At 47.4% G+C, this 15591-nt stretch overlaps 2 protein-coding genes and 1 long non-coding RNA gene across 11 annotated transcripts in view; 1 reads left to right on the top strand and 2 right to left on the bottom strand.

The window, feature by feature from the left end:
* Window positions 1–69: 69 nt before the first annotated feature.
* C6H6orf136 (chromosome 6 C6orf136 homolog) lies at window positions 70–3799 on the bottom strand. 2 transcript variants are annotated; one of them, XM_047732314.1, is made up of 6 exons: window positions 3532–3799; window positions 1830–2228; window positions 1464–1552; window positions 1080–1280; window positions 446–515; window positions 70–368 (listed from the first exon to the last, which is right to left on the bottom strand). In XM_047732314.1, the coding sequence occupies exons 1-6, from the start codon at window positions 3601–3603 to the stop codon at window positions 255–257; spliced, it is 945 nt and encodes a 314-aa protein (XP_047588270.1). In that variant the 5' UTR covers window positions 3604–3799; the 3' UTR covers window positions 70–254. The 2 variants fall into 2 exon arrangements, with proteins under 2 accessions (XP_047588270.1, XP_047588271.1); XM_047732315.1 differs by lacking the exon at window positions 3532–3799 and adding an exon at window positions 3225–3357.
* Window positions 3294–15591, top strand: part of LOC125101832 (uncharacterized) — a 21075-nt gene continuing 8777 nt past the window's right edge. Inside the window, exons 1-2 of the long non-coding RNA XR_007127943.1 lie at window positions 3294–3405; window positions 8281–8320. This is a non-coding gene — a long non-coding RNA (uncharacterized LOC125101832). The remainder of the gene's footprint in view (window positions 3406–8280; window positions 8321–15591) is intronic.
* The window catches only part of ATAT1 (alpha tubulin acetyltransferase 1), a 15767-nt gene continuing 4167 nt past the window's right edge, over window positions 3992–15591 (bottom strand). For 2 of the 8 annotated variants that reach the window (XM_047732296.1, XM_047732301.1), the window contains 7 exons: window positions 10032–10077; window positions 9844–9912; window positions 8223–8294; window positions 7815–8058; window positions 4808–4887; window positions 4677–4719; window positions 3992–4340 (listed from right to left, as the gene is read on the bottom strand). In XM_047732296.1, the coding sequence (XP_047588252.1) occupies window positions 4166–4340; window positions 4677–4719; window positions 4808–4887; window positions 7815–8058; window positions 8223–8294; window positions 9844–9912; window positions 10032–10077 (729 nt within the window). In that variant the 3' untranslated portion in view covers window positions 3992–4165. Of the gene's footprint in view, window positions 4341–4676; window positions 4720–4748; window positions 6855–7810; window positions 8059–8222; window positions 8295–9843; window positions 9913–10031; window positions 10078–15591 lie in introns of those variants that run through there. The other 6 variants (XM_047732297.1, XM_047732298.1, XM_047732300.1 and 3 more) reach the window with 6 other exon arrangements.

The following is a 15591-nucleotide window of genomic DNA, read 5'->3' as shown; positions in this document are numbered from 1 at the left end:
TGAGCCAGCCAGGTGTCCCAAGCTTATGGGAACTTTTGAGATGCAGAGTAAGTAACATGGAAATTCTCATATATTCACTTAGACTTTATTATTTACAAGTTAAATTACACAGCAGCTTTACACAGCATGAGATGGCAAAAAAGGAGAGTAAAGAGGGGAGGAAGCTGGCTCCTGAGATTCTAGGCCCCCTCCACCACTTCCTCTTGTGCGTATATAGCAAAGTCTTCAGTGCTGCCTTTACCCCAGTTCCTGGATCAGGTCTTAGAACACAGGTGTAAGTTGGGTTCTGGCTCTGACAGTCCCAGAGTCACCAGGGCTCCCACTAGCAGCTTTTTCACAGGCGTTGGGGCTGAGTGTGAAGGCATCAGCTGCAGGGACAGAGGTTAAGGCCAGTTGGTGGGATGTTCTACACCTTCACCCATCCCCATCCAGCCTAAGGACTTACTTTGTCTAGGCGATGGCGACAAATGAGGCCACTGGAATTCAGGTAGAAGGTGGAATAGGCATCATAGGTCCTGGTGAAGGGAAAAAGAGAGGCTTACTGAGGGAGGTGACTAGTCCCAAAGTTTAATTCAAGCATTTGTTTAAACCAGTAGTTCCTAAATTTTGCTACACTGTAGATGTAGATGAGGAGAACTCAAAAATAACTGATGCTCAGGTTGTACCCTGTCCCACTTAAATCTGAATGTCTGGCACCGGTATTTAAACTTTAAAGATCCTTAGATGATTTTTGAGAATCACTGGTTTGGGCCAAACCTAACAATTTCCTGGGATTCTGTTCTATGCCAGAAATTTACTAAATACTCTTCCTAAGATTATGAAGCTCAACTTATTAGGAATTTTCATTTGTTTAATAAATACTTGAATGACTATGATGTGCCACATAATGTACACCAAAAAACGGAGTCTAGAGGTTTCTTAACACACTCAGTGTCCCTGATTCCTGGTAGAGAAAACAAAATCCCTGCTCTCAAGGAGGCTGCAGTCAAGTCACAGTATATCAAGGATGGTCTAAGACTAGATCAGAGTCCTAAAGGCAGGATTAAGAAACCGATTGGATCTTTTCTCACTTATCTTACCGATAAAGCTCTTCCTTGTCTCGCTTGTAGAAACGCAGAAAGAGCATGTGGATGGGCAGCCCCACAAGCCGCCAGCGGGCTTGCAGGGTCCAATTCTCTGGGTGGCGGGTCAGCTGTAGAACCTCCAACCGAAGCTGTGCAAAATAGTTCCAGGCCAGGAAGCGGCAGAGGGTCAGTGACAGAATGTACCATGTCCGGCCCCTGGGAAGAAGGGATGGGAAAGATCGCTCATGATGGCATAATCAGAAAACCAAACTGGCCTCTATCTGGGGAACGGGAAACAGTTGTGAGAGGTGGCAGGACATTCTCTGGTAAATGAAAAATCAAGTAGAAAGCACATGGTGCTTTTCCTCCCCAAGGCCCTACCCGTGCTTGGATTCTCACTTGGTACGGATATTCAGGATCTCATTGATGAATTCCACATCCGATGAGTAGAGAGTATAGTCGTGGGAGTGAAGGAAGAGATTGGGAAGCTGGGTGGAAGAAGAAGGGATGAGCCCAGTAGGAAAGAAAAGATGATCCTACTTCTCAGTTTTCTCTTTGATGCTTCTTTACTCCCCTCTGAGTAAAAAGTCATCTCATCCCATATTTAACTTCCCTTAAATCCAAACTGAAAAATACCTTTTTCTTGGGAAATGTTTATATGCCTGTCTCATAATTCCAAGAAATCCAGTCGACTAGCACTCTATTTCCAGGTACTATCTACATCCCTTCTCACTGCAGATGGAGGCCACTTTCAAGCTGACTTACCTCTTGTCTCAGCCTCTCATACATGACAGCCAGGTGCTCCTCCATACTTGGATCTCCTGATGGAGTGGCAGGGGAAGGGTGAGAAGTCCCTGGGGCTTGGAAAGGTATCAAAGCCCCAGGACAGGGGCAGGGAGGTCCCTCAAATAGGCTCCTAAGCCCATCCAGGCAGCCACTATGCATCTCAGGTCCTGGTGCCTCCTCTCCCTTTCCTGGAGGGAGAACCACCCATGGTGAGCTGAGGGCCTGGATCTGAGGGAGATGTAGCGGGAGAGCCCGGGGAAGCAGCCAGATCGGAGGGTGTGGGGGTGGGGGAGACCAGAGAAGAGAAGATGGAGAAGTGGCTGTTGTGGAGGGGGGCCACAGGGGTGGGAATGGTAGAGTCCGTGGAGAAAGCTGGTCCTAAGGAGGAATAATAAAAGGAAAAAGATAAGAATCTAGCTAACTGATGCCCCCTCATCTAAACTCTGTTCATTAATATGCTTCCAATCCCACCTGCTCCTCCTGACAGGAGAAAAATGGGATGAATTCAACTTTATCTCTACTGAAAACAGGAAGTTTCCTGTGACACAGGTACAAGTACTTCCCCAAAACATTAGTTTAAGATCACAACACTGTTTGGGGGCAGTTACACATCTCTTACAGAAAAAATCCTAATATTTTGAAAAATGAACAAAGGAATGGAGCAACAGATTTTAGTGTAAATGTGGATGAAATGACGTGGCCGGTAACACAACTCCACCATGAAGTGTGTGATAGAAAAAAACATCCAGCTGTAAGCAGGGGACATTTCTCTGAGCTCTGATTACCTTGGGCACTCTCATTCCCTATGCCTATTTCTTATAAATGTCCTCTTATACACAAGGACGATGAAGCACACTGAACTGTTATGAGGGCTATCGGACATAATAAATGTAAATATAACTTCGTCATCTATAAAGTAGTATGTAAATGTGAGTTACTATCTTTTCGGGCTCCGCTAATGACACAAACAAGCCGAGGAGACCGTTAAAGGCTGGGCTTCAAGTCGCCTGGTTTACCGAAGTTGGAAGTGCGACGGGAGGGAGGTCACCCAAAGTAAGGCCTCGCCCGAGTCCTTCGCTCTCAAGGAAGCCCTGCGGGGCTGTCTCACTTCCGGGAAGGCTGGCGGGCGGTGCAGGGGGTACCACCAGCCCCAAGGCGCCGTCTCCGCTGGGGGCGTGGCCATTTTGCTCTGCAGGGCGCAGGGGCTAGAACCGGATCCACCCAGGCCGGCCTTTCCGCCCTGACCGCTATCCTGGTGTAAGATACGCGGGCTGCACAGGGCGGCCCGCAGGTCTGTCTGTTCGGGATCTGGGAATTCCGGGGCGGCTCCGCGGCCAGGCTGCGAACCTCTCCGCCCCTTGTCCTTCAAATCACCTCCATGAACAGGTAACCGCGGAAACGCCGGAGAAATGCGGCCGCGCCCCGCCGTCCCTGCTTCAATGCCGCCTGCACACCCGAGACCCGGGAGAACCAACATCGCGTGCACACCACGCCCGGCTGTACGCTCCTCCGGGTCCCCGCGACCCCTCGCCCCTCCACGCGCCGCCCTGCACAGGTGAGAAGGGCGGTAGGACGGCATTGCGCCTGCGCGGACAGGGCGCGCGCTCCGCCCCACACGCCGACTCTGAGAGGGTCTCTCCCCGCCCCCTCTCCTCCCCTCCTCTTTCCCCTCTGCTCTCACCTGGGGGCGAGCCTGGTAAGTGCGGAGGCAGGGGCCGAGATGCCGGGCCGCCCCCCGGCTGGGCTGGTACATGATCTAACGGGAGCGGAGACAGCGCCTCCAGTGTCCGGCCTCTGGCCTCCTCACAGGGGTGAGCGCGCCCCGGAGCCGGCTTCTTGAAGGGGAAAGGGGGGGGGGTGGTGTGTGTGAAGGGGCTGGAGAGAGGGAAACGGAGATGTTGCGCGCTTGCGCACTGCAGCGGGTTCCAAGGAGGCGATGAGGCATTCGTCTGCAGTGAGTGCGCTTGCGCTTGCCGGCTCACGAGGCCGTCTAAGCGCGCTTGCGCAGTAAATTAGGTCCCGGCAAACAGGGCTGTTTTACCTGTAGCGCTTGAGCAAAAAGCTGGGGGAATAATGGGCCTGAATCAGGTACACGAAGAGCGAGGGGTGGGATTGAAAATAATGACAACTTCCAGCAGCTCTCGCGATAAAAATAAATACTTTTATTACTCTGGTTAAAAATAAAATACAAATGACTTGGCATTGATAAAGCCTGCTGAGTGAATGAATGAATGAATACATCCATTATGAGGGCGGGCTTTGGCTACCTCCCATAGTGAGAATACTGACTTTGAAGGTGTAAGAGGGGGTTGCGGTCACCAAGGCCTGGTGCTGCGAAGGTCCTGCAAGTTTCGAATGAACCTGGCGTTGAATATGTTCCCACCCATTGTCCAGGCCTGGGCTGGTAGGGCCTGGGCCTGTGGAGAAACTGTGTGCATGTGTTCTTCCCCAGACCCAGCCTGTGACAAGACCTGCTCCTCGCTGGCAGACCTGGTAGGTGGGAGGGAGATGGAGAATGGGTTATAGGGATACTAAAGTGGCAATTAAGATCAGACTCTTCAAGGTCTAGCCCTGATGTAGAATAGGACATATGATGGGAGTATGAGGCTGAAACCATTAGGGCTACGTCCAAATTTGAAACCCCTCAGAGAGTACCAAAGGTAAGCACCAGTTGAACCTATGGGGAAAGAGCGTTTCAGATTAGGATGTTAGGTAGAACAATCTGTGAGAGGAGCTGGTGTTCAGAGGAGAAAGGTGCTGAGAGTGATGTTAGGAAAAGGAGTCAGAGGTGGTGGGAGGCTGGTAGGGGAGGGGTTCAGACCTCACCTATTCTCTGTGTCCTGTTCCCCCTGCTTTGATTCTTGGTTGCCTATGAAAACACCAGGCATGTGTATGGGAAGACTGGAGTAGATAGTCAATATAGCCTGATTTGAGGGCAAGGAGGAATGAATACTTACCTGTATTGGGGGATGAGGAATTCAGCCCCCCATGGCGGCTGTAGCAGCAGCTCTGGGCTACCAGCCCCGGGGGAGCCCCCCTGTAGAAGAAATGGGAGATGATGGGGAAGAGGCTATAGGAAGAAAGATGAGTGGGGATGAAGGAATCAGAGAAGAATGAAAGGAATAATACAGGAGAAAGAGAAGGGTAATTACCTTTCCTATGGGGTTTTAAACTAAGCTGTGCCTCAGAAAAGGGGAGGGAGCCCATTTCATACCCCAAGATTTCTCTGGAGTAGTCCTGGTTTGTTGATATTAATTCTAATGTGTTAAAAGGGTAAATGTTATTGAAATTATGCCAGAAAACCAGACTCAGGCAAAAAAGTTTGTTGGACCAGGTGCCCTGGTGTTTGGTTTAGAAAACATGGTTACTTTAAATTACAGGATACGTCAGACCAGAGGGAAATAGGGATTGACGAGGCTGAATTCAGGGGGAAAAGGAATTGTCTTGAGATTCTTGAGAGAGGTCCAAGGGTGGTGGTGGGGGCAGGAAATCAGAATGGGAAGCGGAATCCAGGGAATAGTCAGGAGGCAATGAGTGGATCCCAGAGATGTTGGTTAATATTGACATTTCAGCAATGGGTGGTCTAGGCTAAAGGGTAGACATCACTGTGGAAAGCTGGAGATTTCTGGAGGCAATGGGGGAGTACATCTAGCAGCCTATACAGAGGGATCCAGCAACTACATTACAGGAGACAGAATCTGCATAAGATCCAGCAGATCACAAAGGTAAGGAGAATCAGAGGGCCAGGGATCCCAGGAAAAAAATCAGGTGACACACAAATGAGACTGAGACCTGAAGTTTGGGGTTTTTTTTTGATTTTTTTTTTCATTGAAAATGTCCATTTAAAAAACACAAAAGAATGCACACTTTATTCAGACAACACTGAAAAGGAGAAGGAAAAGGAGTTGGGAGAGAGGGAGATCCTGCTCCCAAGTACTGGGATGTGGGAACACAGTAGGAGTATCTGATCTACCACATATTCAGAGAGTAGGGAGGGTGAAGACGTTCCATACCCTGGGTATGGAGCAGGGAAGGTTCTTGCTATGGAGGAAAAGAAGGCAGGCCAGGGGGAGAGTTCCCATACCACCTCAAGAAAATCTCACAAGACTGGAATATATCATCATCTAGCTACTGGGGCAGGGTGTATGCAAGAGGGGATCCCAGAAGCTAACAGATACTTGAGACTCGGGGCTTGTTCTGAAACATGGCTAAGAGTGACTCCAGGATACTAAATGGGATCTACTGCCAAGAAATAATTCCCTCACAGAATCTGGATCTAGGGAAAGTGGTAGTATCTTTAGAAGTGTAGGAAGTCTTTAGAGCCTCAAAGCAGACATCGGTTTGGGGGTTCCCGGACACATATACAAAATGTGGGGAGATTAAGAGTTTGGCAATGTTGAGTGGATCCCTTTGGGGACCTGGTCGTCTTAAGACCCTGTCCTTTATCACTGAACTACTCTGAAGCAGAGCTCATCGGTTGGCTTCAGCAGGCTGAGGTTAAGTGTGGTAGGCAGCACAAAACAGTATTAGAGTCACCAGTAATGCTGTAGAAGGACTATGGGATTTATTCCATGGACAAGACTCCTTAAAATGTTTCCCTGGCAGAGGAGGCCCTTAGACCTTCCAAGGTGTTCCATAGTCTAACAGCAAGCAAGAATGTGCTTCTCTGGGTAATGAGTATGAGCCACCCAACCACGGGATCTGGCGGTGAATCAGGCTATCTGTGGGAGTGTTCAGAGCCCACTTAGGAAAGAAGGCGTGCTTTCTACATAAGAAAAGCTACAAAGTATTAGCCCATCTGGGACCCTAACAACATCTTTGCCCAAGAAAGAGGAAGAGGGAATCCTACAAGCTCTGTCAGTTTCCACTGGAACCTGGGGACTACAATGGAAGAGTGGATGTGGGGTTCTCAGGGAAAGGGGGCTCTGCCTACTCCAGGTCTCCCAGGGAGGGAAGGGGGTAACTATCTGTCAGTATCGACTCTCATCAGAGCGGGGAAGGGAACTGTGGAAGGGTGTTATGGACAGGAGAAAGGGAAAGGGAAAATGGGGGAGAGAGAAAAACAGAGAAATCAGAAGTGAAGAGAAAGCTAGGGAGAGAAATCAAGGAGATACCCTCTCCATTTGCTGGGATGGGTTCCTGCTATACAAAGCAGTAACATGAGGCCAGTGGCTCCCCAAACTGTCAGAAACATTGCATCTTCCCAGTAAGCATGAAACCAAGATTTCCCCAATCTGAGAGACTCAGTCCCCTCCCCCCCACCCAATGGATATGTTCTTACTATCCTTCCTCCCATCTCTCACTTTAAAAACTAGAGTCCTGGGTGCCTGGGTGGCTCAGTGGGTTAAGCCGCTGCCTTCAGCTCAGGTCATGATCCCAGGGTCCTGGGATCGAGTCCCGCATCGGGCTCTCTGCTCAGCAGGGAGCCTGCTTCCCTTCCTCTCTCTCTGCCTGCCTCTCTGCCTACTTGTGATCTCTGTCAAATAAATAAATAAAATCTTAAAAAAAAAAAAAAAAAAAAAACTAGAGTCCCTAGTTTTTAAACTAGCCTGGGTGGCTCAGTGTGTTAAGCCTCTGCCCTGTTCAGGTCATGATCTCAGAGTCTTGGGATCGAGCCCCACCTCTGGCTCTCTGCTCAGCAGGGACCCTGCCTCCCCCTCCCCGTCTGCCTGCCCCTCTGCCTACTTGTGATCTCTCTCTGTCAAATAAATAAATAAAACCTTAAAACAAAACAAAAAACAAAAACTAGAGTCCCTATAAAGTACTATTCTACTCCTTCATGTAACTTACTTCCAGACTGCTCCCATAAATCTGGTCCAATACATTCTTCTCAAAAGGTTTCAGGACTCTCCAATCCACCTGTCCTATTGCTTCACATCTCTGGCAGATTCAAACTCCCCCTTTGCCATTGCTAACACCCTCTTTGACAGTTCTGAGGCTCCCTAACCCTCCAACTCCTATTACCTGGTGCGCCGACGTTGGGCTGGGCTGCCCCCAGGGTCGGTAGCAAGCAGAAGGCGGGCGGTAGGGTGTGGGGGGCAGAGGCGCAGGGAACGCAGCAACTCCTGCTCTGGCACAAAGGGGCGGAGGGGACCCCGTTCTGGTGAGTTTCCCAGGCTGCTGGAGCGGGGGGGTGGGTGGGCTGGAGGCGTGGCACGGCGAGGGGCCCTGTTTAGGGGCCAAGGAGGCTCCACAGCTACCTTCAGAACTGGCAAGAGGGAAAATACAGAGCAAGATGGAGAAAGAAGAAAAAGGAGAAGAGAGTGATGACAGTAAAGATTTGGATAGAAAAAAGAGAAATCAGAGCCTTTAGAGAGAACTAATCCTTCTGGGTTAAGGCCCCCAAGCCCAGCCACCCTACCCCAGTCTTACATTCTCGGTCACTAGAGGAATATGGCTTAATGTCTCCCTCTGCTCTCTTGGGTGGCAGCTTTCTTGCTGGAGCTGGCAGTGGAGAGCACACAGACAAGGTAAGCATTAGAAGACATACTGTGTACCCCTCCTCCCAGCCACTACCCCCTTGACCCCGAAACTCTGCTCCCTGACACCACATTTCCTCCTGGGGAAGGAGAGAATTCAGTTCAGCTCCATTGCAGAAGCCCTGTTGCAATGCCTTCACACCAAGAGGGAATTCAGGGGAAATGCTGGAGCACTTTTGAGGGGAGCCAGAAGGAGTAGGCCAAATGCAGAATTGGGGGAAAAGTTCCAGGGGGAGACTCTGGGACTTGGGAGATGCAGGAGAAAGTTGGCTAAGGGAGGCAAGCTCTTACTGTCAGTGGGTGCTGTCACGCCCCCCTGGGATTCTGGGGCAGTGGAATGGTCCCAGCCGGGCCAACGAGGACCCCAGGTCCCTCTAGATAAGATGGACAAAGTCCTTGGTTAATTAGGAATTGCTTTGGAGAGATCAGGGGAGGCTGGGGTAGGGCAGAACCTCTCCTTCCAGGACAAGATTTAAGCTTTATTAGGAAAAACAAAGTTTGAGGAGAAAAAGACATTTGGAGTTAGCACAGTAAATGGGAGGCTAACATATTATGCAAAGCTCTGCCTCCCATCCCCTCACTTTTCTATTTGCTCCCTCCCTTTCCCTCTCAAGAAGTTCTCTATTGTGTGTGGCAAATGAGAGACTGCTCAGCAAATCCACTTAGGCTTTATCCATGGTCCCTCCCCCTGTGGACTTGGGTCCTCACTGTCCTTGTTGGCTCTCACTCCCTCTCATAGCCTGTAGTCAGCAGGAGCTGGATGGGGGAAGCCTTGGCAAGCAAAGTGAGTCATGGATATGAATTGCCTCCCTGACACTGGTCAAAGCTATTAAATGGTAACAGATAGTTCTTTGAGTGGTGGTTACTCCCTTTCCTGGCCATGGAGGAGATAAGAGCTAGCCACAAGGCCAGCTCAGCAAGGGAACATGTCCATGCAAGCTGTGCATCTCTACCCTTGGGAGGCAGTGAGGAAGGAGGAGTGGGGCTCAGATTGGCAAGGAGTGTGTGTGTATGAGGATGGAATGGGGAGCCTGGGGAGCATTTCAATACCTCCTAGGTTTGGGTTCTCCAGATCAATTTCATTATTTTGTTGGAAATATCATAAATTCTGAGCGTTATTTTCTAAAACTAATATTTAAACTTTGGACCATTCATATCACTATTCTGTAACGAAATGGAAGGGGTGGCCGCACTGGTCTATCCCTCAACTGACAGAAAACTGAGGGGTCTGCAAAGGAATGTGACCCTGGCCTACTTTGATGGACCTGAAGCAGCAAGAGACGCCATAAATATCAGTCATCAAACAGGCTCCCGATGAGCTCACTCAGTTAAAAGTTCTGATAAGCCTCAGAAGTACTAAGCTCATGAGGGCAAAAGCAGATGGGTAACAACTGCTGGGACTTGGGCTGCTTTAGAATTTTCCCAAATTGCCCATAATCGCACTGTGCTCCCTGTGGCTTCTAGAGGAGCTAGCCACCATGGCCTACAGTTCCACCCATTCACTGCAGCTTTACCAGCGGGTGTAGAATCAATCGCAGCAGCGCGAGAGTGTCGAGATGCCCTCAGGGAGGGAGCAGGGGGCCCTGTGAGGAAGGAAGCGGTGGTGCCCCTTAGTAAGGGGGCCAGTGGGATCAAGAATCCACCTCTTTCCTTCCCCTCACCCCAACTACTTGGCCAACATATACAAGGTGGCATAACTTACGATGTTGATGGGCAAAGAAGCCTTCGAAGATCACAAAGTTGTTGACCTATAAGATGAAACAAGTAAAATATAGTTGTTCATTCAGCCATTCACAACTACATGGGGACAGAACCTTGTCCCAGAAAAACCACAGTGGGAAGAACAAAAGCCAGCCTTCCTGTCCTTGTTAACAGACTCAGTTAAAAGCTCAGACCCTGATAAACTGATCCCAAAAGTTGATACAGAATTACAAAGGACCTCAAATAGCCAAAACAATCTTGGGGGATTCATACTTCCTGATCTCAAAACTTACTACAAGGTATGGTTATCGAAATGGTATTGAAGAGGCCAAAAGAGAGACATACAGACCAATAGCATGAATAGAGTCCAGCAAAAACCCCATGTGTCTACAGTCAATTTTCAAGGGATGTGCCAATATGATTCGATGGGGGAAAAACAGCTTCCTTTAACAAATGGTGCTTGTACAACTGAACATTCACATGTAAGATAATGAACGTGGACCTCTAACTCACATCAGAAAAAAACAATTTCAACCGGGTCAAAGACCCTAAATGTTTTGGGTTTAAAATTTTTTTTGTTTATTTAAGTAATCTCTGCATTCAATGTGGGGCTCAAACTCACAACTTAGAGGATCAAGAGTCACAGGCTCTTCCGACTAAGCCAGCCAGGCACCCCAAAGATCTAAGTGTCAAGAGCTAAAACTATGAAACTCTAAGAAGGAAACATGGAAGGGGATTGTCTCAGTGGCTCAGTTGGCTGAGCATCTAACTTTTGGTTTCAGCTCAGGTCATGAACTCAGGCTCCATGCTCAGCTAAGAGTATGCTTAAGATTCTCTCCCTCTGCGCCCCCACCATGCTTGTGCACTCTCTCTAAAAAGAAAAAAAAAAAAAGAAAGAAACAGGGAAATCTTCATGACCTGGATTAGGCAATTGTTTCTTAAATGTGACACCAAAGCACAAGTAACAAAAGAAAAAAACAAACAAACTGGACTTCACTGAAAGCAAAACTTTTGTACTTCCAAAGACACAATCAAGAAAATGAAAAAACGGGGCGCCTGAGTGGCTCAGTCATTAAGCATCTGCCTTCGGCTTAGGTCATGATCCCAGAGTCCTGGGATCAACCCCCACGTTAGGCTCTCTGTTCCACGGGAGGCCTGCTTCTCCCTCTCCCACTCACCCTGTTTGTGTTCCCTATCTCGCTGTGTCTCTGTCAAATAATAAATAAAATCTTTTGAAAAGAAAATGAAAAAACTGGGGCCCCTAGGTGGCTCAGTCATTGGCCCCCCGCCTTTGGCTCAGGTCAAGATTCCAGGGTTCTGGGACTGAGTCCTGCCTGGGGCTCCCAGCTCAGCAGGAAGCCTGCTCCTCCCTCTCCCACTCCCCTCCTTGTGTTCCCTCTCTTGCTGTCTTTCTCTCTTTCAAATAAATAAGCAAAAGCTTTAAAAAAAAAAAAAAGAAATACACAAAATTATTTAGAAAAATGAAAAAAACCCACAGAATAGGAAAAAATAATTGCAAATCATACACCTGCTAAGGGCATTATATCTAGAATATATAAAGAACAAATTACAAGTCAAGAATAGAGAACACACTTTAAAAATAAGCATAAGGAGGGTGCCTGGGTAGCTCAGTTGGTTAAGTATCTGGCTCTTGCTCTCATTTCAGGTCCTGATCTCATCAGGGTCATGAGTTCAAGCCCCATGTTGGGCTCCAGGCTGGGTGTGGAATTTACTTCAAAAAAAAAAAAGTGGGCATAGTACTTGAATAAACATTTCTCTTAGGAAGATATGCAAATGACTAATCAGCACTTGAAAAGATGCTGAACATCATTAGTCAACAAGGAGATGCAAATTGAAACTACAAAGAGATCCCAGTGATATACCCACTAACACAGCTAATCAAAAAAAAAAAAAAAAAGGTGGAGCACCTGGGTGGCTCAGACGATTAAGCCTCTAACTTCAGCTCAGATTGTGATCCCAGGTACTGGGATGGAGCCTGTTTCTCCCTCTCCCTCTGCCTGCTTGTGCTTTCTGTCTAAATCAATGAATTAAAATCTTAAAAAAAAAAAAAAGAAAATGACAAATGTTGGTGAGGATGTCGAGAAATTGGAATACTCGTACAATCACTTCTGGGCCTTTTTGCTAAGATCAAGTGTGGAATACTCATACACTGCTGGTAGAGGATGTAAAATGTTGGTCATGGGCCGCCTGGGTGGCTCAGTGGGTTAAAGCCTCTGCCTTCGGCTCAGGTCATGATCCCAGGGTTCTGGGATCGAGCCCCGCATCTGGCTCTCTGCTCAGCGGGGAGCCTGCTTTCTCCTCACTCTCTGCCTGCTTCTCTGCCTACTTGTGATCTCCATCTATCAAATAAATAAAATCTTTAAAAAAAAAATTAAAAAAAAATGTTGATCATTGTGGAAAAACACTGCGTCAGTTCCTCAAAAAGTTAAAGATTACCACATGACCCAGCAATTCCACTCTTAGGTATATACCCAAGAAAACTAGGGACGCCTGGGTGGCTCAGTGGGTTAAGCCTCTGCGTTCTGCTCAGGTCGTGATCTCAGGGTCCTGGGATCAAGCCCCACATCAGGCTCTCTGCTCAGTGGGAAGCCGCTTCTCCCTCTCTCTCTGCCTGCCTTTCTCCCTACTTGTGATCTCTCTTTCTGCCAAATAAATAAATAAAATCTTAAAAAAAAAAAAGAAAAAGAAAAGAAAACTAAAAAGATATGTGCAAACAAAATCTTACACACAAATGTTCATAGCAGTATTACTCATAAGAGCCAAAACATGGAAACAACCAATTCTGAATCAGCTGATAAATGGATAAACAAAATATGGTATATGCATATGATGAATATTATTCACCCATAAAAAGGCACGTGGTACTGATACAGGTTGCAACATGAATGAACCCTCTGAAAACATTATGGTAAGTGAAAGGCAAACACAAAGGCCACATATCGTATGATTCTATTTATATAAAATGTGCAGAATAAACAAATCGACAGAGCAGATTACTGGCTGACAAAGGCTGGGAAAAGGTGTATACAGGAAGTGACTGCTTAATGATTCTGGTTTTCTCTTTGTGTGATGGAAAGGTTTTAGAATTAGAGACCAGGAATAATCAGACAACACTGTGAATATACTAAAAACCACTGAACTGTCTATTTTCCATAGTTAAGAGTGCATTTTATCTCAAAACCCAAAAACCTGTACCCTACTTTTTAGTTCTCCCAGGACCCAGGGTAATGGAGACACACTGCACAAAACACCAGGGAAGAAGAGGCATCCAAAACTTTCAAAACAGAGGCTTAAACATATACACGTACATACACACACCAGGCCAAATGGCTTAAGTATACAAATACTGAGAAAAACTAAGCTTTAAGTAGCATTCAAATGGATGGAATTGTCAAGGGAAGACATGTTGGAGGACAGGGTGCCACTTTGATAACTAGTAATTAACTATCTTAGAGTCATTTCATTATAGTATCATATTCAATTTGGCCTTCACAACAATCCTTGAAGTCACTATGTTAAAGAGTAAAGACTTGGAGACATGGCCTGCTCAAGCCAAGTAGCTAACAAGTGACAGAGCTGGGCCTCAAGCCCCAGACTCCTAATTCTAGCTGTAGCACTTCAGCCAGGAATACACTGCCCATTAAGAATGGGCAATGGGGGGGCGCCTGGGTGGCTCAGTGGGTTAAGCCGCTGCCTTCGGCTCAGGTCATGGTCTCAGGGTCCTGGGATCGAGCCCCGCATTGGGCTCTCTGCTCAGCAGGGAGCCTGCTTCCTCCTCTCTCTCTACCTGCCTCTCTGCCTGCTTGTGATCTCTCTCTGTCAAATAAATAAATAAAATCTTTAAAAAAAAAAAAAAAAAAAAAGAATGGGCAATGGGGGGGCGCCTGGGTGGCTCAGTGGGTTAAAGCCTCTGCCTTCAGCTCAGGTCATGGTCCCAGGGTCCTGGGACCTCTGCTCGGCGGGGAGCCTGCTTCCCCCTCTCTCTCTGCCTGCCTCTCTGCCTACTTGTGATCTCTGTCTGTGAAATAAATAAAATCTTAAAAGAAAAAAAAAGAATGGACAATGGGTTAATTAATTGAATTTAAATTTAAAAAACAGTAAAACGGGATGCCTGGGTGGCTCAGTTGGTTAAGCAGCTGCCTTCGGCTCAGGTCATGATCCCAGCGTCCTGGGATCGAGTCCCACATCGGGCTCCTTGCTTGGCGGCGAGCCTGCTTCTCCCTCTGCCTCTGCCTGCCACTCTGTCTGCCTGTGCTCACTCTCGCTTCTCTCTCTCTGACAAATATTTAAATAAATAAAATCTTTAAAAAAAAATAAAAAACAGTAAAACAAAAAACAAAAAAACCAAAGTGCTTAACATTAAAAAAAAATAAAGAGTGGCAATGGGTTCAAATTCTTGCTCTGCTACTTATTAGCTATGGGAACTTGGTCAAGGCACTAAACTGTATAAATCTCAAATGCAGTCAACAGAAGTACCCATCTCAAAGAGATGTACAAGGGTCCACTGAGACGATCCATGTAGATAGCACAGAGCTCATGAATCATTGTTTACATGATTATTTATACTCTATAATGTTTTGGTCTCATAGTTACTTGGGTATGCCTGATACTGTGCTCCTTTCACTGCTCTCCACTGCCCTCCGCTGTACGAGGGGAAGACATTCTAAATATAAACAGACCCTGCCTGTTTCCTGCCTTGACCCTGTCTACCCACCCACCCTCCTCCAGAAACAAGCACATGCCCAGCATTACTGCCACACCAAACTGCCTGCCATACATAATTGAATACCTATCCCCTTCTGCTCATGCTGGTTCCTATATATGAAATGCACTTTAGCCTGCTTACTTGTCCACTGTCCCCAGGACATTCACCTTTCAAGATTAAACTTGTGTCAAGTCTTCCTTTACCCAATCCCCACCCCAAGGTAGCATTCACCACCATGTCTTTATGCCTCTGTAAGCACAATCAAATCATATTACAGTGGAATAAGTGTCCATGCTCCAAATCCAAGGCTAACTTGTCAACCCAATCTCAACCCCTCCTGCCCATGACACTGTTTGAACAATTCTCTCCATGTTCTCTGACATCATCACATTTTCTCTCTACTGAGTTGTTCTTACGCTGTTGGTTCTTCCAACTGAAAACAGTCAACTCTTTTTTTTTTTTAGAAGATTTTACTTATTTATTTGACGGAGAGCACAAGTCTGCAGAGAAAGAGGGGGAAGCAGGCTCCCCAATCAGAGAGCCCGATGCGGGGCTTGATCCCAGGACCCTGAGATCATGACCTGAGCCGAAGGCAGAGGCTTAAACCACTGAGCCACCCAGGTGCCCCAATCAACCCTCTCTTAATCCACTTTCCCCTCTAGCTCTTGCTCTTTGTTCCCCTTAAAGCAGCATTTTTTTTTTTTTTTAAAGATTTACTTATTTGAGGGGTGCCTGGGTAGCTCAGCCAGTTAAACACCTGCCTTCGGCTCAGGTCATGATCCCAGAGTTCTGGGAGCGAGTCCTGCATCGGGCTCCCTACTCAGCAGGCAGTTGG

Source organism: Lutra lutra, chromosome 6 (genome assembly GCF_902655055.1).
Source record: "Lutra lutra chromosome 6, mLutLut1.2, whole genome shotgun sequence".
NCBI lineage: Eukaryota > Metazoa > Chordata > Mammalia > Carnivora > Mustelidae > Lutra > Lutra lutra.
Note: the sequence above shows the minus strand (reverse complement) of the source record. Positions and strands in the feature narration are given on the sequence as shown.

Coding starts and splice junctions, on each gene's coding strand:
- C6H6orf136 (XM_047732314.1), bottom strand. CDS start 3,603: ATGTACCAGCCCAGCCGGGGGGCGGCCCGGCATCTCGGCCCCTGCCTC. Junction 2,229..3,531: donor CTTACCAGGCTCGCCCCCAG/GTGAGAGCAGAG, acceptor ATTCCTCCTTAG/GACCAGCTTTCTCCACGGAC. Junction 369..445: donor GTCGCCATCGCCTAGACAAA/GTAAGTCCTTAG, acceptor CTGTCCCTGCAG/CTGATGCCTTCACACTCAGC.